General features: G+C 34.1%; 2 protein-coding genes across 2 annotated transcripts; one reads left to right on the forward strand and one right to left on the reverse strand.

Annotated features, from left to right (window-relative positions):
• Positions 1-12,943: 12,943 nt before the first annotated feature.
• Positions 12,944-14,340, forward strand: LOC126741421 (uncharacterized). The gene is made up of 4 exons (XM_050447826.1): positions 12,944-13,342; positions 13,396-13,587; positions 13,643-13,985; positions 14,041-14,340. The coding sequence occupies exons 1-4, from the start codon at positions 13,140-13,142 to the stop codon at positions 14,338-14,340; spliced, it is 1,038 nt and encodes a 345-aa protein (XP_050303783.1). The 5' UTR covers positions 12,944-13,139.
• Positions 14,341-20,865: 6,525 nt separating this feature from the next.
• On the reverse strand, positions 20,866-24,102 carry LOC126741164 (putative serine protease K12H4.7). Its single transcript, XM_050447509.1, has 9 exons — positions 23,851-24,102; positions 23,611-23,798; positions 23,322-23,557; positions 23,123-23,274; positions 21,806-21,965; positions 21,608-21,742; positions 21,398-21,556; positions 21,197-21,343; positions 20,866-21,139 (listed from the first exon to the last, which is right to left on the reverse strand). Exons 1-9 carry the CDS (start codon positions 24,058-24,060, stop codon positions 20,901-20,903), a joined length of 1,626 nt encoding a protein of 541 aa, XP_050303466.1. The 5' UTR covers positions 24,061-24,102; the 3' UTR covers positions 20,866-20,900.
• Between the last annotated feature and the right edge of the window lie 972 nt (positions 24,103-25,074).

A 25,074-nucleotide genomic window follows, 5' to 3' on the forward strand; every position in this document is an offset into this window, starting at 1 on the left:
TATTTTTTCTAAAAGGTAATTTAAGTTGGTAATCTGAATATATTGACTTTGCAGATTTAACATTAAATTAGACTGGGTATTTGATTTAGAAATTTCATTATGTATGTTTTTCGAGTTCTCGTTAATCGTGTGAATATTATTTTTAAACTCTTGCATTACATTTCCTGCGAATGAACTAAGGTCGTTGATTTTATGCATAAACTCTTATGCATAGCTGATTAAATTTCAATATTTGCAAATTCTGGGTAATAACCTCTAGGTCGTTGTTATCTAAGTTTTCTGTAATGAACTTGATACCACTTCCTAGGTAGTTTATTAAACCTCGTTTTTTTCGATTTTGCATAATATTTAATTTATTTTCGTCAAATACATTTAACTTTGCGAAAATGTCATATGTATTATTTCATGCTTTAGAAGTCAAATAAAATTGTGATTTAATTAAAATACTATTTTCATTATTTACAGAAGGTTGCATAATTAATAAATTGGTAAATAATTGAGATAACGAATACTTAAGGATACTTATATTAAAGGGCATATATGTAGTATGATATTGACTTATTACTAAAGAGGGAGCAACTTCTATATAATATCCATTATTGTGGAGTTTGTGCACCTGAAGTGCTTGACAAGGGCTCGTTTGATTGAGTAGGGCCAGGATCAGGGTCGGGATCAGCTGGCTGAAAAGGTATAGATTTTTTTAAGTCTTTTGATTTTTCTATGATGAGTAGATACTGGTTTTTTCTTATCGGTACCTGTTATTTTATTTTTGTCTATTTGAGATACTTTTAGGGATACGTACTCTGGGTTCATTTTATTTCTAAGGGTAGTTTTCTTATATACCATATCATTTGGGATTATTTCTGGAGGTTTTTCTGTATTTTTATTTTGTTTTTGAGTATTTGTAGCTTGCTTGTTGTAAGCTGTCTTATAAATTTGTTCGTGGAATGGTAGTAACTCCTTTTTTCGTCTATCATTATATTGCTCAAATAAGGTTAGGTCGTTATCGATGTTCGGTTCGTTTACGTAAGGGCCATATAATATGGAAAAGGGCGAATGACCTGTTGTCGAGTGAATAATTTGATTGTAGATTAAGACGAGGTCAGAAGTCATGAGGTTTTGAGGGGTTTCATCGGGCTTTTTCAGAATTCTTAGTTTTTCTAAAAGTGTGGAATGCAATCTTTCTACAGGACTGTTGGAGGAAGAATTTCCTGGAGTAGTGTAATGAATTTCTATACAGAAAAGTTGACAGAATTCTTTGAATAAATTATTTTGAAATTCCTTACCCTGGTCTGTGACGATTTTTAAGGGGGTGTTGTAATGTGAATTTCCTTTTGTTGAGTCTTGTCAGTTAAGTGCTGGCAAAAACTAGTTTTACGGTTGTATTTAGATTAGAAAATACTTGTCTTCGAAACTCGAGTTTTAATTCGTCATTTTTAATAAATATAGTGAAGGTAACATCTGGTTTAATTATGTCCTTGATAATTTTTAAAATGTGTTGTTACTGATTTTCTTTTGAAATTTTTACAAAATGGTGGTTTTTGTTAAAAGGTTTAGTGTAGGTATGTTGAAATTCATCGCCGTAGTCGATGACAAGACGATTTGATGCATAATTAAGGGGTAATTCTGATATTGGGATATTCTTTCCTTCTGTATTATTATTGGAGTGTGCAGTGACGTCAGAATCGTCGTGGTTTGCGACAGGGTTAACAGGGTTTGAGATGTTTTGGGCTGAAGCGTCTTCTTTGTATCACTATCTTTCATTAAAAACAAAGTCGGCTAAGTCAAAATGGGATAAGTTGGTAACTGTATTGTCGACATTTGGGACATTAGACTGTGAATCGGCATCATTTGTTTCAAGAGTGTTAAGATTAATGTGGAAGAGAGCATCTGCTATTAGATTCTCTTTTCCTTTTTTATAGTGAATTTCGAAATTGTATTCCTCTAGTTTTATTTTCCAATGAATTAATCGGGCGTTGGGTTCTCTGATTTTTGAAAGCCAAACTAGGGGATTATGGTCAGTTTCAATTAGGAATTATTGGCCATATAAGTATGGACGGAAATGTTTAGTCGAGTCCACTATTGCGACAAGTTCTTTCTCTATAATTGAGTAGTTTTTTTCTGCCGAATTTAGGGTTCTTGAAAAGAACGCAATTGGATGGTCATTTTGTGATAGCACACTGCCTATGGCTATGTTGGAGACGAATTTTTATACTCTAAATTTTCTATATCAATTTGAGTATTTCTCCGTAGACATCTCGTTAGAGGAAAGGTAATTTTGGCAAAATTTTTGATGAATCGGCGATAGTAGCCTACAAGCCCTAAAAAGGCTTTAATTTCTTTCTGATTATTTGGTGTCGGGTAACGTTGGATTACTTCAATTTTTAAAGGATTGGGTTTTATTCCCTCGGAGATAATGAGTGTCTTAGGAAAGCTACCTCTTTACTCAGGAACTCTGATTTATCAGGCTGTATTTTGAGATTAACTTCCCTTACTTTTTTAAATATCTGACATATGATCTATGTGTTCAGATAGGGATTTAGAAAAAATAACTATGTCATCTATGTAGACAAAACAAAATTTGTATAAGTAATCACGGAAAACTTCATGCATCATTCGTTGGAACGTGGCGGGTGCATTTTTGAGGCCGAAGGGCATTCTGAGGTATTCATAGTGACCATTGTTGACGGTAAAGGCCGTTTTTTCAATAGAATCGGGATCCATTTCTATTTGATGGAATCCTTGGACGAGATCTAGGGTCGTGAGGTACGTGCATTTTCCGAGATTATCTAAAATTTCATCTATTCGGGGAAGAGGCCATTTTTCTTCTATTGCCTCGTTGTTAAGGGATGTATAGTTAATTATTATCCTATGTTTCTGGATGCCTGAAGCATCGGGCTTCTTCGGAACTATCTACACGGGTGCGGAATACGGAGATATTGAAGGACGAATTATTTTGTTCTATAGTAATTTCTGATTTTTTTTTCATGAACTTTATTCATGACATAAAGGTAAAATTTTTGATTTTTCGAGAGGGGTTAAGTGATCGAAACGTAAGATGTTTTCAGGGTTTCAGGCAACTTAAGAGTTTTGCTTTCATAATCTAGCAAAGCTTTTAAGTTTTTAAGATCTTTTGATCATATTAAGGCATCGAAGTCGTTATGCCAATTCAATACTCTCATTTTAAACTCGTTTTTTATACCTAGTTCTTCTAGCAAGAAAATTTTTAAATTTTTGGTTCCTTTACAAGTGTTCTTGCATGCGGTTACTTCGAAAGGTTCGATAAATATTTTGTTGGAATATTTGGTTGCAATTTTAGGAGATATGATAGAGTTAGAGGCACCGGAGTTAATTAAAATTGTCAATTGCTTTTGTGGTAAATAAAAGTATGGAAGCTCAATTTGTTGTGCTACGTTATTTAAGTTGATGGTAGATCTGGGCCTGGTTTTGAAAAATTTGCGAAATTATCAATTTCGAAATTTTGTTCGGAATTGGGGTAATAATTTTGGTCATTAGGATTCGTTAAGGTGGGATCAAAAGAGGTTTCTTCATATTGAAGGTCTGGCTCTTAATATTCAGAATAATGTTGAGGTGAATAATCGGTATAATATTCAGACTGGTTATCTTCGACATAAGGCACATCGGGATAAGAGTTATAGCGTTGATTGAAAAGGGAAAAGATGCGCAAATACTGTATAAAATTTCGTGACCGCGGCAGCCAGCCGTTCTTTGCTTTATCTAGCAATTTAGAAGCTAAGAGGTGGCGCCCCCATACGTAGGAATGATGAAACTCGCTTGGCAGCCTTGGTATTAAAAATTACGAGACATAAAATCGCAGAGAAATGGGAGTTTTCGCATTGCGCTATTTCTGTTTGAGGACATATTCGCATATTCCATAGCATAAATTTGGGAGAAAATATTGAAAGGTTTAGTTTCATATTTTGTTTTTTTTTTCTAATTTTTAAGTATAAAATCTAATAAGTAATATAATTTTTCTTATTTTTATAGGTACAGTATATTATAGAGTTTGCCTACATTTCGGCAGAACCAGAGGCTGTTATTTTTTATACAAGGTGCAAAAATATACATATGGTAAAGTGTTTTAAGCTTTTGGGCCTACGGCTTATAAATTAAAAAAAAATACCTTGAAAAAAAATTAACCTTAAAAACATATACAGGGTGTTCCGTTGATCATGTTACAAACTTCTATGGCAGATAGAAAACGTCAAAAGAAAAAGAAAAGTTCATATAAACATGGGTCCGGAAAAGCTTCCTCAGGGAGCTAGAGTTCTTTGAAAATAACCTTTAAAAACTAGTTTTTTTTTAATAGCTCTGGAACTACTTTAGCTACCGCAACCAATTTTGGGAGGTAAATTATTGTTAGTACGTTTATTCTTTTGAACCTACTAAATAAAAAAAATATTTACCAGGGGCTTCAGAATCAGGGGAGTATTTGGTAAATTTGGGCCCATTTCTTTAAGACTTTAATTTCTGCCCGTTTGGGTATTAGATTATGATGTTCCTATGCTTTTTACATAAAAAAGGTGCTCTTAGTAAAAGTCGGTAAATGATAAATATCACCGTTTTTGTGAAAATTGACGAAAAGCAAGTTATGAGATACAAAAATGAATTATCTATTATTATTAATAAACAATTAAAAAAAAAATCTGGCGTAAATATAAAATAAATGTTTAAAAAAAGTTAAGGTAGCCACTTTATTAAATTGGTACTCAAATTAATTAACTGTCACTTTAATTACCTTGAGGCATAATATGTTTAAATGATTTTAAGTGTACTAAAAAACCAACAAATTAACAATTTTAGAAACGTAAACAAATTTTATTAAAAATTGATATTACAAAAATAAACTTAAAATATAAATTGCTCAAAATGCCGGCCGCCACGGTCGATACATTTATTGTATCTACGCACCATATTAAGGTTGACGTGGTTAAAAATATCAGGCGTGGTTTGGATTACTTCAGGAGCTGCGGAAATTCTGGCCACCAGGTCTTCTTCTGACTCGACTGGAGTTTCATATACGAGACTTTTCATATGCCCCCAAAGAAAAAAATCTAAGGGTGTCAAATCTGGTGAGCGCGCTGGCCAGGTGACAGGGCCTCCGCGGCCAATCCAGCGCCTTCCAAAATTTTCATTTATAAACTTGCGGACAATAAGTGGAAAATGAGCTGGCGCTCCATCGTGTTGTAGCCATAAGTTCTGTCGTATATTTAGGGGCAGATCATCTAATAGTTCTGGCAGTACATTTCTTAAAAAAAATAAATAAATATTTCCCGTTAAACGAGAAGGCAACATAATTGGACCAATTAAGCGTTCTCCAACAATGCCGGCCCACAAATGACCGAAAACTTATGTTGATAGCTGCTAAAATGAATACCATGGGTATTCATCATCCACCAAGGGTTTTCCTCACTTCACACATGATTATTCTTAGAATTAAAAATGCCTTCTTTTGTAAATAAAGCCTCGTCAGTAAAAAGGACATATTTTGGAAATTGAGGTTTTTCTGTACACCGGTCAAGAAACCACTGGCAAAAATTCACGCGGGGCCTAAAATCATTGGGTCCTAATGATTCCACCTTTTGCAGGTGGTAGGGCCGAAGAAGCTGTTCATTAACAACGTTCCATACCCTAACATGATTTACATGCATCGCATCAGCAACTGCTCGAGTATTTACTGATGGGTTATCTTCAAATCGCTGAAGCACTTCTTCCTCAAAATCCGGGATTCGGATGTTCCTTTGCGCGCCATTATCTTGGCGTTTTATTTTAACAGAGCCAGTCTCCCTGAGCCGTCGATTGATTCTTTCAAAAAGTGTGTGAGCTGGGATTCGCCTTTCGGGAAACCACTCTTCATATAGTCCAGAAGCAGCTCTACCATTACATCGAACTTCCCCATAAATTAAAAGCATATCGGCGTATTCAGCAAAAGTGTAATCCATTACTTAACCGTAATAAAAAGGGAATTAATATCATGTAAAAAATACTGACAGTGACAAATTTAAAAAATACTGAGAGTGGCAATGAATTAGCATTATTATTATTATTAAAATAATTAATTCAAGATACAGCATCTTAGTTTGGTTTTAGTCAATTTCCACAAAAACGGTGATATTTACCGACTTTTACTAAGAGCACCTTTTTTTATGTAAAAAGTATAGGAACATCATAATCTAATGTCCAAACCATGTTGGGGCAGAAATTAAAGTCTTAAAGAAATGGGCCCAAATTTGCCAAATACTCCCCTGATTCTGAAGCCCCTGGTAAATTTTTTTTTTATTTAGTAGGTTCAAAAGAATAAACGTACTAACAATAATTTACCTCCCAAAATTGGTTGCGGTAGCTAAAGTAGTTCCAGAGCTATTAAAAAAAAACTAGTTTTTAAAGGTTATTTTCAAAGAGCTCTAGCTCCCTGAGGAAGCTTTTCCGGACCCATGTTTATATGAAATTTTGTTTTTCTTCTGACGTTTTCTATCTGCCATAGAAGCTTGTAACATGATCAACGGAACACCCTGTATATGTTACTCACCTTTAGATTGACTTTTATGTTTTATAGGGTAAGTTTTTAGCTGAAAACTTTTAAATGTGTTTTTTTTTAAATCTAAAAATGTCTATTGTAGATTTGATAAAGGTCAAGAATATGAAGACCGAAACGTTATTAAAATTATATGTTAAAGCAAGATAAATTTTATGTTTTAACAATTACCAATACCCAAGAAAATAATTGATTTCAAAAATACATAAGCAGCATACATAACCCAAAAACAATCCAACCCTATATATCCAACCAAAGAAAATGGTAAAATTGGATTATTTTTGGGTTAATATTCTGGTTTGATAAATAGCATCATATTTCTTAAATTGCCCGGGCATTGGGCATTATGAATAATTGCCATGTAAATTACATTGTTCATAACATACGAGCCCAGTCTCACTTCAGTTGGCCCAATTGAAAATTCTTAATAATTTCTGTTTATACTCCCAAAAAAAAAGACAAATTTTATAGTGTTATATAGTTTTAAACAAATAATAAGCTTTACTTACTCTATAAACACAACAAAATGGGAAAGTAAACTCATTTATATTGAACATATATTTATTTTTTAAAACAGTCGCAATTCTTTGAGGCATGGGGTTTATTAAGTTCTGATACTACCCCTGATTAAAACTATCCCAAATTTCTTGCTAGTGGATTTCAGACCTAAAGAATAGAACCCTTGTATATGCCTAAAGTTAAAATAAAATAAAAAATAGAAACAAGAAATTTATTTCTACTATTTAAAATATGATTCAAAAATTTATCAATCAACCAAAATCTAATTTTAGAGATAACACATAATGTTTATATGAGATACTTTTTGGTATTGTAATATTGTGGAATAAAGATTCGATAAAAGAATAATAAATTCATTTTTTACTAAGCGGGCCAACTGAAATAAGACGGGGCTCGTATATATTTTTAGCAGAAAATTTTACATAACGAAATAATCATAAATAAATGGTAGTAAAAGTATTTACATATAAAGATTATTTAAACAATCTTTATCAATATTTTTTATTTTATTTGTTTAAACATTGACTGAAGAGGCAATATTTAATTTTCAGTCATTGATTAGATATGATACGTATTTTGCTATGCGGCTTCTTAGAAGTTTGTTTTTCTCTCGTTTGCTGGTATTTTTCAGTTTCCCATTTAAAAAAACTAAAAGAATTTTCAAAAAACTAAGAAAATTGTTTTTTCTCTTCCTAGTATTAGTACATCTCCGATAAGCACACTCGTTAATTTTGCAGGAATTTGACATAATTCAAAACAATAATAATACAAAATAATACGCCAAACATGCAAAAACTCCCTTAGACGATGCTGGCGAGCTCCGCTAAACAATAATGAGACACAAACGGCAAAAAGATTTCCGCGCGCGTTTGAGCGTGGCGCCATCTACCCGCCGCGCGCTTTTTGGGTCACGTTTTTGCCCGTAAATATGCGTATCTTCTCGCCTCTTCAATCAACGGTTATAGCGTTGGTCTCAATGATAGTTAACTCTTCGGACACAAAATTTCGGGGGCCTTTTGATGGGAAAAAGTTTGGTTGTCGAAAAGGCATTGTTTGTTGATACTGCCTAGAGGGTCCAGTTATGGAGATTGACATTGAAGTAGGGGGGTCTAATTTAGGTTTATTATGATTTTGGGGAGCGAAGACATTTCTTTGTTTTCCAATAACTTGAGCATTTGTCAGATAGAGGATATGTCTAGCGTTACACTTTCTATCATTTGAAATCATAAAAAAAATATCTTCACTTACCACTTCAAAATCAACAGGTCTAATTTAAAACTACTACTTATATCTCACGTAAAGTTTATTGTACTTAAATCCAAAAAAACTCAAGATTTGGAATTCAACGTTGGTTTATTTCTGCGTTCTTATGGCGGACTCTGCAGAAGTAGGTAGAGCTATCTAACAGCACAGTGTCGACATAGAAATAAATAAATTAACATGGCTACAAAGTAGATAGGCAAAATAAAATACAAATAAAAGTAATTTTATTTAATATGAACATACCTCCCTCCCCAGGTGCAGGTAAAATACTAGTTGCAGACAAAACACCCAGATTAAGAGAATTTTTAGAGGTTTGGTTAATCTTAAAACACCCTATACATTTATGTACAGTATTACGAGTTAAATTTCTCCCTTGAATTGAGGAAAGAAGGAGCTGAGGACCTGCATGATGTGGTTTTATATGTTTATGCTTAAGAATAAGCTTAGTTAAGGGATGTTCACCGAAAAAAATTACTGGAAAATTCATTTCAAATTGAAATTCTAAAAGTTGTTACCTATCCTGCACCCTTAAAATATCTTTAAAATCTAAAGAAGCATTAAGCTTTAGCAAACTACCTTCACTCATTCAAAATTTTAATTTCCTTAAGTCACATATTTCTATAGAATCTATAGAAAAAACCTCCTGCTGCGATAATTGTATTAAAACATGCAAAGAAATGTTTAATTCGGGGGTAGTAAGAAAACTAACAACCCTAAATCTTTGACGACAATTTCAAATAAATTTTAAGTAATAAGCCATAACTCTTTATATGGGATAGCGATTAAAATCTAGTTAGTGGAAATAGATCACCAATCTCAATTTTAAATACACTTTTTAAGTCAGACTTTGGTCATGAACTTTGGGGTTGAGATGAACCATTCCCTCCGAAGCAACCTCGAGGCAGAAGGTTTGCTGGGTTGCTAGCATTTCGAATATGACTCCAATTGGATGATGAAGAAAGCTTTTGAATTTGAGCAACTCTATTACCAACAAAGATTTGTAGAATATTAGAAGTAGTATGGATCCAGCTTAGTGCTACAGTTAATTCACTCTACAAAACACATAAGTTGACACTAACTATCAGAGTACATCGCACCTTATCTACTATATTAGCCCGAAGTAGTGCGGCATAAAGTTTTTATCGTGGGATTGTAACTAACTTAAGACGTGCTATTTTACTTTAACCACAAAGTAAGTAGACACGTACCAACATCAAAAACACAAGCCCCATAAGCTTTAGTGCTAGTATCCGAGAAGCCGTGGGTTTGAGTCTCAACAGATATGGTGCATCATGTGTACCTGAGAACCTTCAATTCATTTAACTTTAATAACTATTTTTTAGATTTACACCATTTTGAGTCACCACATTCTCTGCATCATGGTTTTTGTAATTATAAGGCACGGACTAACAAGAAGTTCAAGAGAATCAAACAATTTTGCAATTACTGAAAGTACAGATCCCTTGGTTACATGTTTTGATAAATCACTGACATTAATCTGATACATTGATTAGTCTTGTGCATATGACTAGTAAAATCCTAACGGTTTCGTTTCACCAATTTTTTACCAAAGAAAATCGTAGAAGTAAATGATCTTGTCTTTATATGATTTAGGATCTCTTGACTATTGGGCCTATAATTTTGAAGTTGAAATTCAGCAGTCTTTAAAATAGAAGACACCCCTTTGCATAAATCTATTTCCTCATTCACACACTCAACAGTTAAGACATGATCACTCAGATCATGATCTGTTAAATAGATCAAGATATCCATGTAAAAATCCTGGTCGATAACCTTAGATGACCTTGGAAAGAACTCTGTGGGAATTCTCAAGTTGCTTTAAACATCTCATAGCCAAGAAAGGAGTAGAGATGTTCCATAAGAGACTGTGTTAAGCTCGTAGGTTTTCAATTCCTCTGATGGTTCAGATCTTCAAAGTATACGATGAAAACACCTTTGATGAGGATTTGGCGGTACATTTTAACCAAGTCTTCTTTAATCACCACAATATATTGTCTAATTCTATAAAAAAAATATTGCCTAAAATAACTGACAGCAAATCATCCTATAAAACAGGACAGATACATTAATGTTCGTTTAAGGATATCTCTGTATTGGATGGAGCAGATACATACTCTCAGTTTGGTGGTTTGACTGTTCGCACTCAAAATTCCTTAGATTTTTCAACCTTTTTACATTCAGTCATATGAAACAAATAAGGATATTCACTGATGAAGTCTACACATTTTGACTTTTACATTGAATTTTTATTATTTGAAAGTTTAGACTTCGAAGAATTAATTCTTTTATTGCCATTATGTTTTAAATCTCCAAGATACTAGAGTGATCTTTTAAATGGAATATGCACAATGAATCTGCCATCCCCAGTCGACCTAAGATTATAATTTTGCCTCTTTGGGAAGAGTCTTGTTTGAGCTTAAATCCTCCTTAATCTCCCAAAACTTGGAAATTCTTTTTTGAAGGTCTAAATTGGTACTTACAATTACCCTAATATCTAAGCAGCAGAAAGATTAGATCAAAATTCCCTAAAACCCAACCTAGGTGAGTATTCTGTAATGTTGGTATGCGTTAAGGTAAATTCACAATTGACCTCTTCATAAGAAATTGAGACTTGCACTAATCAAAGGATCAATTTCGCCAGACCGATTGAACTTCGGATCTGCCAAATGTAAATGCTTAGGAATGTTTCAAGAGAGTAAATTAATACGATAGGACGCATGCGTCCAACCAATTATAATAGAAGAAAAACCCCCCGAATAAGAACTAAAACAATATTCGATCTCGACCTGACATCTATACTGCAACTGCGACATCTTTTGACCAATTCCTATAACAGACAATCACGATTTTTCAAGCCTTAATCTCTCACAACATCTTTGTGTGATCAAATGGGCTTGACTACCACTATCCAGCAAGGCTAGGCATAATTTGGACTTTTTCCAGAAAAAACTAGATTAACAATATATATTGCCATGCCCTTCTCGAAGGCACTTAAAACACAATTTAAAATTTTGCACCTTTTCCACTTGACCGCACTAATAATTTATTAAAATCATGGCCATTTTTAACAGAATGGGACTTCCTTCAGAAGTAACATACTATTTTCTGTCGTTAATATATGAGAATTATATAAATAATTATTGTTTCCTCTATTACCCTTATTTACCGATTTAAAATGGCCATACTCCTCTAACCCTAAATATTTTTTGCTCTTAAAAATCTCCAAATTTCTTTTTTAAGAAATCTAAAAACTCACTTGAAGAAGAAAACTCAGAATTCTAATCCAATGCCTCTGTACTTTTTAGTTGAATATTTAACTGGCGTAATGATTTTAAGCATGAATAGATCACCTTTCTTTCTTTCCACTCACGCTCTATCTTTTTATCAAATTTAGAACTACGAATACAAATTAAAAGGGTATCCCAATACTCGGTGGGTTGATTGAAAGTTTTAATACTGCGTCAACTACTTTCTGTAACTCAAAACAAGAATCGACGCTTTTTTACCTTCACTTTCCCACTTTATTGGCTGCGTCTAAATTGCCAATCTAAGGCTTTCTCGAATACCACCTTCTCAATTAGTGACCTACTCAATTTCCCATAGATGCTATATCCGGCCCGAAGGACCATGTTTATTACATTTAAACTCAAAAAAGTCAGAACTGATCGTTGGTTTATTTCTGTCTTCTCATGACGTACTCTGCAGAAGCAGGTGGTGCCATCTAGCGACACAGTGTCAAATCAAAATGGCTGCAAAGTAGATAGAGAAAATACAATACAGATAAAAGTAGTATTATATAATAGGTCCATGTATCCAATATCACATTCTGACTTAGACGATTTCAAGTTATATTGGTCACGATATGTAAAAAGTCTATAATCTCTTCCTTTTTCTGATGATATCTTCTATACTAAAGACTATCAGAGAAAACTACACTCAATTGCTACTCATCATATTTCAGACTTCGGAACATTTGACTTTATAATCGTTGGAGGTGGTACTGCGGGCGGTGTCTTGGCGAACCGTTTAACAGAAGAATCTTTTAAAGTGCTGGTGCTGGAGGCTGGAAAAGAAGGACCATCATGGACATCAGTACTTGGCTTATCAACATATACCTATCAATCAGAATATATGTGGGGATATAATACAACACAGCAGACTAAAGCTTGCTTAGGTACTTACTAATAATGTATGTCAGTCACGAAAGTGTTAAAAATATATTCATTAAGGATCAAAGGATCGCCGGTGTTTTTATCCAAGAGGCAAAGTATTGGGAGGAAGCAGCGTTGTTAATGGAGGATTATACGTTCGAGGTAATTCCAAAGATTATGACCGATGGGAGGAACTCGGTAACCCTGGCTGGTCATACAAGAACTGCTTAGCATATTTCAAAAAATCAGAAAACGCCCAGTTTACTCGTAATTTTGAGCCAGATTTTCATGGAACAAAGGGACCACAAAAAATCGATATTGCAGAAGATACACCTGAGCTGGCAAGAACTGAATTTTTTCATTACTGTCTTAGTTCTTAGTATTTACCTTTTTAGACCAGCGCTCTCTTAGACGCGTTCAGTAGTATTGGAAAACCAGAAATAGACTATAATGGAAAAAGTCAAGATGGCGCCGGTAGAGTACAGTTCTACTTAGATTTCAATAAACGTGCTAGTACTGCCCATGCGTTCGTTGATCCAGTAAAATATCGTGGCAATTTAAGGATTTCACTGGAATCTTTCGTCACGAAAATTCGAATATCCCAAAACAAGGCACAAACCGTTGAATTTATGAAAAATGGAAAAAAATATTTAGCAACTGCTCTTAAGGAAATCATTGTGTCCGCAGGCAGTATAAACTCCCCACAAATTTTGATGCTATCAGGTATTGGACCAAAGACCGAGCTAGAGCAGCATGGTATTAAGGTAGTAGCAGACTTACCTGTAGGTAAATTGTTGCAAGATCATTTGTCATTTCCAAATATTTATTACAGGTAAGCTATTTCTTTTAAATATTATAAAAATATAATATTTTAATGGATTCCAGAACAAATCGTGTATTTTACAACAGTACTCTGACTGAGTCAATGGATTTGTGGAGAGAAGCAAAACGTCCTCTAGTCGTAGGAATTATGGCACAAATAGTCAGTTTTTTCAACTTCGAGGGTGCAGAAGATAGTCAACCTGAAATTGAAATATATGTTAATGCTAGAAGTGATCAGCTTATGGAGTATTTTCAGTTTGTTTCACAACATTCTCGTGGCTTCTCATATCTATTGCTTTGCTTTTTTTAGTATGAATGAAGACTTACAAGAGGCCTATAAGGCAATCAACCGATATACTGATATCCTAATGAGCGTTGTCTTACTGCATCCAAGGTCCAAAGGGAGCGTAAAGCTCCAGTCAAGCAACCCCCGAGACTTTCCATTGATCGACACCAACTATTTGTCAGATCCAGGTGATAAGGATATTGAAAATATTTATAAGGGTATTCAGGCCTTGCTGAAACTAAATGAAACAAAAGTTTTTCAAGACTTTCATGCTGGACTCTTCATACCTTCCATTCCTAGATGTGAAGAGTTTGCAAAAATGTCAAAAGATTGGTGGTACTGCGCTGTCAGAACAGTCTCACATACTGTAAGTACTAATTATCTGGGTTCATTTTTGATGATTATAATTTTTTCTTGACTAGCTTTTTCATCCAGTGGGTACAACCAAAATGGGTCCAAATCCAAAGACATCAGTTGTCAACACAGATCTTCGAGTCCATGGAATTCAACATTTAAGAGTGGTAGATGCTGGAGTAATGCCATCGCATGTATCAGGGCACACTAATGCGGCAGTAGTCATGCTAGCTGAGAAATTAGCAGATGTCATTAAAACTGATCAGCTGTTTTGTCAGAAGAGATGCCTAAGTAACTTTTTATTGCATCTGAATCGAGAAAGTGGAATTATTGCTTGCGAGAGAAGAAAGAAGCTTATTGGATGTTAACGTAGTTAGATTATTATATAAATTTATTGAATTAACTGGTATTTAATAATTATACGTCATAAGTGTTTAAAATTATTCTTAATAATGTAGTTGTTAGAACCAAATTACATTTTATATTATTTTGAATGGTGTGATCATTTTTAATTCTTATATCGACTTTATTTAAGGAAGGTTAATCAGCTGAGGCCCTTTCCAAAGATTTTACTTCAATTGACTCAACTAAAGCCGGTATCTAATTCAGTCAAGGTGGTGAGGTGATATAATCAACAATAAGCCAAAAAGAAAAAATCAGAATAAAACAACCAGTAACCAAATTCTATTTACAATTATGAGAATAATTAACTGAATTGAAAATCAACCAAATGTTGAAGGTAATTTTTTAAGAGTTCTTCAGAAATTGAGATCAGGATGCCTCCATAGGTGGTATCACTAAAGATCGAGCTACTGATAAAGAAAACAAAATTTTAGAAAAAAGTTTGGAAAAGGAAGCTATTGAAATAGGCTTCTGATCCTATTTATTTTCTTATGAAAGAAGATGATGTGCTACTGATTTTTCATATTGAGTAGCATAAGCTGAATTGGGATCTTTTTTCTTTCTCTATCAACCTTAATCAGTGAAATTCAATCAGCTAAATCCTTCCATTTGATTTTATTTGAATGAACTCAATCAACACTGATATAATGAAATTGAGTTAATTGAAGATGAGTGTTATTTTAATAGAGTCCAAACAATTTCGTTTTTATTAATTAAATATTAAACAACCATAATCAAAAGAGTTGATTTTAATAATAATGGAATCAAAATCACCATTATCATCAAAAGATGTATAATATTGTGATAAATTAATATTGATTGAAAAAACGCAAAAAGAAAATATTATGATAAACATGAAATGATAATCGGACGTTCAAACAAACTGTATTCTATGCTTATAAGGATGACTGACTTGAAAATCAATAAAATGTTAAAGGTAATATTTAAAGACTTCTTCAGAGGATCAGAATACAGAAATAAGTTCTTTAGTTAAAGATCTGGGATACACGAAGAATATTGAACAATGTGAACTTGATGGAAATTGTTCTGTCAGGCTTAATACTGTACATTTATTCTAATTACGACAAACCTGAATATCCCTACGGCAAGGGAGACTCACTATTGGTCAGCGGCAGGTGGCCTGATCGGGCTTGGGATAGGGGATAGTTTTTGACCGTCCTCGGTGCTTTATGTATTCTCTCTCGTGGTTAATAAAATAAAATAAACCAACAACTATTGAGTTTTATATAAAGAACCCAACAGAACATGGTGGCAGCGGTGTTAGTGTTGTCGGTTCGTGGTGTTTACGTGTAAAAAGTGGCGAGCGTTTTGTTTCTTAACCGTGGATCTTTCCTGGCGATATCTCTATCCACGACGCTAAAATGGCTACTACAGCAGAGGATACAGTGACAACCACAACAGTTGTGAGTTCTCAAGCACTTTCCACCACAAAAGTTTGATTTTTCAATGCCTCAAGCATGGCCCCAGTGGCGAAAACGTTTTGAGCGCTTCATGTTAGTGTCTGGACAAAATGCAAAGCCTGATGAAGAAAAAAATGATATTTTAATGTATATTCTTGGCGAGGAAGCCGAAGAAGTTATGCTGCAATTTGTCCAAGTTCCTGAAACCTATGCAGCGACAATGCAGGCCTTTGAAAATCATTTTATTCCCCGCAGAAATCTAATTTTTGAACGCTATAAATTTAATAGTCGATGCCAACAGCCAGGTATGCCCATAGAGTTATTTATAACCAGCTTACATTCACTTGCAGAGCACTGCCAATATGGCTAATTGAAAGATGAATTAATACGTGATCGTATCGTCGTGGGCATGCTGAATCGCAAAACCAGCGAAAGACTGGAATTACAGTCAAATTTGAGTCTTCCGGACTGCATCATAGCAGTAAAGCAGGCAGAGCTACAAGAGAAACAGAGTAAGGAGCTGCGAGGAGGTGCGGTGGCCTCAGTCACAAGGAGCCAGGTGGCTTACAAGCAGAATTATCTGCGAGAGCACCATGATGACGTCAGTGATCCTGTTGCGGTACAAGGGTGCAATTCTCGAGGAGCAAATGCTAAATCTTTCCGTTTTTCTGACAAAAACGGGAGAGAAGAGGAAAATATGAAGAATGGTGCCAGGAAATGTCAATTTTGTGGGTTAGCAGAGCATTCCAGGGACAAGTGCAAGCAATCAACATGCCGTTCTTGTGGCAAAAAGGGCACTGGGCTACTGTTTGTCGATAGAAAAAGGTTTCTAGGTTCAATCAAATTAAATTTAATATCTCAGAATCAAAAAGAATGCTTGATTTCTTTAAAATTGTTAGAGTTAGATAAAGAATTTAAATTCATTATTGACACTGGTGCTGACATAACTTGTATACCTATTTCTTTATTATATGAAAATGTAATTCAAAGATTACATAGGACTTCTAAAGTGGTGACAGGCCCTTCAGGCAAGAGATTAAATATTCTGGGTATTATGCATGGTACATTAAGTAATTCCAAAAATAAATGTTCTTTGTGACATATATGTCATTGAAGAGCTATGTAAACCCATTTTGGGTCGATCGGCAATTATTGATTTAAACATATTGCAATTTGATGATTGATTTAGTTCTGTGAATTTTCTAGTCAGAACAAATTGAGCAAAAGTTTCCTACAATTTTTGATCAATTGGGCACTTTCAAAACCGAGTTTAATATTAAGATTGATAAAAATATTCCATCATTCATACAATCAGTTCCAAGAGTTGTACCCATTCCATTACTTAAACCTTTAAAAGATGAACTTGAACGTCGTACAAAAATTGGATATTATAGAACATGTCGAGTATCATACTCCATAGGTCAGTCCTATTGTTATTGTTCGAAAAGATAATAATAAAATCCGTCTTTGTGTTGACTTATAATTGCTCAAGTTCAGGGATCTAAATACTTTAGTCGATTAGATACGACCTCTGGATTTTATCAAAGTAAATTGGGTAAAGAATGTCAGGATTTAACGTGCTTCATAACACCATTTGGACGTTTTAAATTTAAAAGGTTGCCATTCGGTATAACCTGTGCTCCTGAATATTTTTCTAAGTTAATAAATAAAATTCTCAAGAGACTTGATAACGTAGTATCCTATATCGATGATATTCTTATATACGCACCGACTATTGAGGAGCATAATAAAATTTTAAATGACGTTTTAGCGCGAATTTATAATGAAGGTATAACCTTAAATAAAGAAAAATGTCTTTTTGGTGTACAGTCCTTAGAATTTTTAGGTCATTCCATATCAGGTAAAGGAATTTCTATTGACCCCGAGCGTATAAGCGCGATTGTCAAATTTCCCGAGCCTTCGGTTAAAAATGAACTTTTGCGTTTTTTAGGTATGGTTAGTTTTTCATGTCGATTCATTCCTAATCGATCTGATGTTTTAGAACCTCTTGCTTCCTTATTAAAGAAGAATATTTCTTTTTCTTGGAATCTCGCTCAAATACAGGCATTCGAGAAAATTTAGAAATTATTACAAGAGAGTCCTTGTCTTGAATATTTTGACCCCAGCCACAGAAAATTATCATCTCTGCTGATGCTTCTTTCTTTGGTATAGGATCATGTCTTATTAAAGAAGATAAAGAGGGAAAGAAAAGAGTTTTCTGTTATGCCTCTAGATTGCTGTCTAAAACAGAGCAGCGTTATGCTCAAATTGAGCGAAAAGCATTAGCTTTAACATGGTCATGTAACAAATTTTCCGAATATGTCTATGGTTTAAAAGTTCTCATTGAGACCGATCACAAACCGTTAGTTCAAGTTTTACAAACTAAAAATATTGATGAATTGGCTCCGCGTCTTCAGAGGTTTAGATTAAGACTTTTAAGATATGATTACGAAATTTATTATGTTCCAGGCAAAGATTTAGTCAAAATTTGAGAAATACTCTAAATTTCCTGAAAATCACGAGCTAGCCTGAGAGACAGATACTTTTATAAACTATAAATTTCGAAATTAAACCTTATTTCTTGGAAGAGATTAAATCTGAGCAAAATATAGATTCGATTTGTTTAAAACTTAAAGAATACATTCACTCAGGTTGGCCCCAAAAAAATAAAATAGACCCAGAACTTTCTAATTATTTCCAATATAGACATGACATTTCAGAATGTGATGGTTATTTATTACGTGGTTCACGATTAATAATTCCTCAGTCTCTTCAATCGAAAACTTTAGGTTTCATTGATCAGGGTCACCAAGGTATAGTAAAGTGTAGAGCTAGAGCCAAGTCTTCAGTTTGGTGGCCAGGACTATCTACTAAAATCGAAAATTTAGTTCGCAATTGTCCACGTTGCATTGAGTTTAGATCTAACATAAAGGAATCTTTCTGTAAAGATGGTTTTCCAGATCGTGCATGCAAAAAATTGCACTTGACTTATTAAGAGCGAAGCTCTTATATGTGCTCGTGAAGAATTGACAGATTTTAGGACTCGCGTCACATAAACGTTAATACCTTTGCTTCTATGGCGATTTTTTTTTTCTGGTTTTTACCGTTTTATGTGGGAATGTTGAGGCTACGTGACGATGTAAATTTTCTTTGGCCACGCCGCCCCGAAGGGGTGGGCGTTGCAAAAAACTGCTTTTTTCGCGAAAATAGTCGGTGCAGCAAGTTGTGGAAAACTGACTGAATTTTCTTAAACTCATTGACGTTAAAGGGCTTTATGCAGAGCAACTCCCAGAGGACGCTTTTTAAGATAAACCTTTTAAAAGTCGGATTTTTCTGTAAATGAATTTTGGACTTTTTGCGCGGTACCTCGCGGACTTAAACGGTTGTGGGGCCTAAACGGTAACGTTCCCGATAATGCGGACAAAACAGCCCTTTTATATGTAAATGTAGCTTTCTTTTTTGTTAATACTATTTTTTTCAAAAAGAAACTTCTTCCGAGATAAACGAGCTCAAACCTAAATTTTTTTTTTCGGAAAAAAAAAGTGAATTTTTCAAAAAATAAATTTTTTTCTACTTCTAAAAAATTTTTTTAAATTTTTTTGTTGACACCGTTTAAAAGCTTAATCCTTTACGATTAAATAGAGGTATTACTCATGGCGCTACGTATTATACAGGGTGAGCTGTGTAAACAAATATGAACCCCTTTTTGGGCCTTTTTCTGACCGATTTTTTCTATTTTTCTTAATAACTCTTTATTGGCGGCACCTACTCTGACCCACCTTTTTTCTGAAATCACCGGACACTATCTGGCTATAATCCACTGAAAACCGTTTTTCTTCAAATATTACCGTTTTTTCCGCAACGCGCTGTTATTTAAGAAAAACCCCAAAAAATAAGTCGTTCCAATCAACCAGTCATACCCTGGAGACACAGGGAGCCAGCTCATGGTACAATAAAGTTGGCGGTCCAGCACCCAATGTAAAAGCATACGGACGACGTTACTATCGAGTCGCACATGGCCAGATAGCGCAACCGCGGGGTTTTCGATGTCATGGCGGCAAATTCTATGTTCGGGCGGATCCGACTTTTTCAATTCGAGAATTAGCGGCTTAAAATGGGTGGAAATGATCAGGAATTGGTAGTGACTATATCAAGAAACTTTAAATTTTCCGAATATGTGCATATCTTTTATCGAATAGTTTTTATTGCGGCGGGAAAATTCGACGCGCATCTGACGTCTCATCTTATTTCTTATTTACATTTTTATGGGCCCGTGGTACTTTAAGAAGAAACAGATGGTTCTTAATTCCAGCTAAATATCACACATTGGTTTCGAATGAAACTACTTTTAAGTTTAATAAAGATTCGTGTAGTCATAGCTCTACTGTCACGCATACACCATCATCTCCCAAAATTTTCAATCCTACTAACACTAGATTAGACACTTGCCCCAGGCAAAATGTAAAAATTCAGTCTGCTGTACCAGTAGATATAAGTCTTAGTGAATGTGCCGCAGAATCTGAAGTGCAATCTCAACATCAGGGTGAATCTGACAATAATCAAAGTGCTAGTGTTAGAAGTACGCCAGTGCGTAACCTTAAGGGACCTTCTTATTTAAAGGATTATGTTACTTGAGGCTTTTTATTATAAAAGGGGGGATGTTCATGTGACAACCCTGAATATCCCTAATCCAAGGGCGACTCGCTATTGATCAGCGGCAGGTGGCCTGATCGGGCTTGGGAGAGGGGATAGTTTTTGACCGTCCTCGGTGCTTTATGTATTCTCTCTCGTGGTTAATAAAATATAATAAACCAACAACTATCGAGTTTTATTAAAAGAACCCAACAGAACAGAAATTATTGAATAAATAAGTTTTCGATCGTCTTCAATCCTCTGATTGCACTGATTCTACAAATTAGGACAATTTTGAATAATACAAATTATCTTCTGAAATAAGAACATTATCCTGATTATAAATACACATACTCTGCTTATGATTGAGATATTGAAAACGGTAACAAACGTGGAGTTGCATGAAGCAAACATTTGGCAGTTATTAAAAAAAAACACTTCTTTCTCTAAGTAACATTACTTTATTTTCCATCTTATGATAGAAGTAGAACTATTCCAACAAAACTCCAAACAAAGAACTGCAACGCATAAACTGTTTGTGATGAACCAGTTCCATCACCAGGTTTCTCATTATTATCAGTATCTTGTGAATCATTACTAGATGTCACTCCAAGCCATAGTCCTATCAGCCGATCGATTTCTTCTCTTGCTGCCGTAAGTGCTGGTGGATCATTTGCAGATGGTGCTTGCATATTTACACAATGTGAAACACCTATAGAAAGTAGATTATAATTATATTAATTGAAAAGTACATGACAACTGCAAATACCTTCTACAATTATAACGCTATCGTTCACATCTTGGGTTGTATTCAGCTTTCCCAAGGAGTACCACGGATCAATTGTGCCATGAAAATGTACGATGTTGCTTGTTGCAATATTTGTAGCCCCATACCTAAAGTTTGTTGCTTCAATTCCTATCAAATAATTTGATATTAGTTAAAGATTTTAATAAGCTAGTTCAATATTACCTAAATTAATAAGGGCTTTATCAAACTGAGTTCCAAATAAATCGGTACATAGATCAATAAAGTAACTGACATTAAATCTGGTACCAAATATCGGGTCTTCTTGATTGGAGGTTTGGAAGAATCCGTACTCTGTACAAGTCTGGTAGATCCATTGACGCACTAATAGTAAATCTTGTAATGAAAATTAACGTGCAAATTAGTAATACTTACTCATATTAGCTGCAACAATAGTAGTATCACTGAGATATTGCAGGTAACTCGAGTATGAGTGACCAAGACAGCCTCCCCCAAAAAGAGTTGTAATTACTAATGAATTAAGTGCTGATAGTCTTTGAAGTTCAGTACCTTAAAATGAAGGAAAAAAATAATTCCGTAGTCAAAGCAATAAACCATTTAGCAAACACCTACCAAATGTTTCATTCACCATAACGTTACATACGTCATTGATTGAGAGACGAAGCATTCCATTGTTCTGCACGATATAGTCAAAGTTGGTACTTGTCAAAGAGAGAAAGAGTTGTGCTAAGTCCTTGTCATTTCTTTGGCTAAATTCGATACCGGGACAAAGCTAAAGACAAGGGAAAGGTATTAAAATCAAGGTGTAACCAGCAATATTTTCTTGTTAAGTTATACTGTCTGCTTAGATTAACTAAGATGATCCAAAAGATCTTGATCTTGAAACAGTAGTATCAAAACCAGTTTGAAGTATACAGGGAACTTCTTCCTTTTAAGTTGGAAATTATTAGTTGACCGTTTACTGTTTGTGGCATTTATTATAATTTGTTGTTACTCTAAACGTCTCTAGCATGATTAGTTCAGTAAATATATTTAATATTGTAGTGTCGTCAGCAACCATTGTCTAATTATCATGTCTTAAGAGAACCTGTACTCAACTATAATCTTCCTTTTATTTTGGTCATGGTGGTGCTTATCTTTTTCATTATAATAATATCTCTATCTAAAAATAATCTTGTCTGGTTAATAGTTAGTTAAGACTTTAATTCCTGTTTGGATTCTTTTTAAGTCATTTATGAATCCCAATTAGATTTTATTAATGTAGGTTTATTTTAAAGATAAAATTAATGATTCTGCTGATATGTTAAATGTATGGACTCTCTTTCATTTTATTAAAAAGTATCAGTTGTTAGTTGTACTATTACATAAATTTATAAGTAATTAATCTTCTCACAATACCTTAAGGCATTCAATTATCTTCTGTTCTTCATGTTCTTCTTGATTTTCTCCGAATTTTACTGCAAATTCATGTAGCTCTAAAATCCATTAATTGTAATTCAACCATTTTCGACTTCTATGAAATTTTCACTATTTCTTATGAGTTTTTATTGAATATTTCTGGTGTTGCATGTCTTCCAAGGACTCCAGTCTAATATTTCTTTTGGTATCTTCCTGACTAAAATTATTAATGTTAAGTAATTTGTTGAGTTAAATAATTTGCTTCATCCATCCTTGACTTTTTTGGAAATTCATCTGATAAGTTTATGTTTGGTTTTCCTTATTTGATTTACTCTATGACCTATAAGATGGTTATGATTTATGACTGAGTCCTTTCATCACGTGTGATAAATGTATCTGATCCTTTTATGAAATATTTAGTACTTAGTAGAAAAAATGATGGTATATCGATATATTATCATTTTTCCTTTCTTTTAAGTAGGACTCATTTATATCAAGTGTTTATTTTTCGGATAAATTAATAGCATTTACCTGAAACATTTCATTAATCCTTCGGCAAACCGTCGAATTTCCAGAGAAACACAATGCAATCTCTTGTTCTAGTTGCACATACGCTGTCCTAATATTGCTTGTGCAGTTATAACTATGGGTTTCTAAGCTTTCCCTTACAGTTTGGTGATACCCTACAAACTGAAATAAGTCACCAAATTATCAGATAGTAATGCTTTACCATGGAAATCCAGAACTGCTTTCAGAGGGGCACTGGACGCCATTGCTCCAGCAACTACATGTGGATATTTTTTTCTTATCCAAGCTGCCATGGTACCAGCGTAAGATCCTCCAAAAGCGACCCATTTCACATTGGATGGCAGGTTAAGTTCCTTATTAATGCCATTGATGAAATGAATAGTGTCTTCTAATGCTTGGTGAATATTTAGAAATTGGAGGTTCTCAGTACTTAAGTTACTAAAAAAGGAATGAAGCAGAATACAATATAGAAGTTGCGGATTTAAACTTACTTAAAAGGTTGACTGACACCATAATATCTGTGCTCTAAATAAATAAGTAGAGCTCTATACTGCTTGGCTGTATCTATCCAAGCTCCATAGCTAACCCATTCTACTACAGCCTCCCATTCTCCACCCAAGAGTATAAATACATGTTCTTTTGTGGTTTCATTGAAAAATTCTCTGTTCATGTGATACCTCTAGGAATTCGATTTTAAAGGGTTTCATGGACAAGGAAAAATTGATACTTACCTGCATCCATGTTTGAGTATTAATCGGACTGAAATGATCTAGCTTCTGTTCAAAATACAAATCAGCTATTACTCTTGAGCTTATATTTGGGTTTCTAGGAGGGTTTAATATGTGAGATTGAAATCCGTAGATTCTTCTCTCATCAGAAGCTAGACAGACCTTTGAGAGACTAAAAAATATAATAAAAGCGAGAAAACTTTTTAGGTTCATATTGCCTCATATATTATGTCACTTTCAAACTAAACCGATAGATGACCGATTTTGGGATTTAATAATTTGTCTTATATTTTATCGTTAATCTAGGTTGTAAATTATATTGTAAATAAATACTTTAAGAGATCATGATATTTTTTTGGCATTTTATTGATAAGGTGAATAAATTAATCCCAATATAATCAATCATTGTGTATGGATCCTGGAAGAAATAAAAAGAGGTTAATAAGGACCTGTACATGGTAGGGCATGTATTTAAGCGCCAGTAGATCCACCAACCTATATGAGGTAATGACGGACAAAGTAATAATTGATTTTTGTAATTTGTAAATTTTGCAAAAAAAAAGTTATTTCGACGCTTGACTGTATAAACTGCTGCCACCCTAAGCCGGCCGCATATTCCTAAATAACCGTCATAGAATAATATTGAGGGGGTATACATAGAATAATATTGAATATAGTATAATATATAATATATATAAGTATAATATTGAATATAATGAATATAGAAATACATAGAATAATATTGAGGGGGTATGATAACCGTCAATCCGTCCATTCGGGTACGGCCGAAGCGAGACTGCTAAATAACAGACTATTCGTCCGGACCTGCATCTCATACATCGGTTATACAGACAACGTATAGGAATAAAATGCGTTTTAATTTTTACTGTAAGTTTAAGTTTATTTAAGGTTTATTAGTGGTTTTTTAAACAAATAATGTAATCACTAAAATACATTCTTATTATACATTGTATAGGTATTGTTAGGTATATTAAAACATACAAACACGGGCAAAATGTAAAATTAAACTATTTCTTTTGCTTGGTTTTGCTTTCCCAACCCTCTATTTTGTATTACGCATTTTCCCAGTGAGTAAGGAGCTTTTCTGACGTCAGTCTTATCACCTGCTGATGGTCTCCCTATGATTTTTCTTTTTCCAAAAAGATTTGATTTTCTGCGGCTTATAGCAGTAGGTTGAACACTAATTTTACCACCCTTTCTTACTGT

The sequence above is a fragment of the Anthonomus grandis genome, chromosome 10 (genome assembly GCF_022605725.1).
Source record: "Anthonomus grandis grandis chromosome 10, icAntGran1.3, whole genome shotgun sequence".
Lineage (NCBI taxonomy): Eukaryota > Metazoa > Arthropoda > Insecta > Coleoptera > Curculionidae > Anthonomus > Anthonomus grandis.

Coding starts and splice junctions, on each gene's coding strand:
- LOC126741421 (XM_050447826.1), top strand. CDS start 13,140: ATGAAAAATGGAAAAAAATATTTAGCAACTGCTCTTAAGGAAATCATT. Junction 13,588..13,642: donor CAGCTTATGGAGTATTTTCA/GTTTGTTTCACA, acceptor TGCTTTTTTTAG/TATGAATGAAGACTTACAAG. Junction 13,986..14,040: donor TCAGAACAGTCTCACATACT/GTAAGTACTAAT, acceptor TTTCTTGACTAG/CTTTTTCATCCAGTGGGTAC.
- LOC126741164 (XM_050447509.1), bottom strand. CDS start 24,060: ATGAACCTAAAAAGTTTTCTCGCTTTTATTATATTTTTTAGTCTCTCA. Junction 23,799..23,850: donor ATACTCAAACATGGATGCAG/GTAAGTATCAAT, acceptor TCGAATTCCTAG/AGGTATCACATGAACAGAGA. Junction 21,557..21,607: donor TATTGTTGCAGCTAATATGA/GTAAGTATTACT, acceptor ATTTACTATTAG/TGCGTCAATGGATCTACCAG.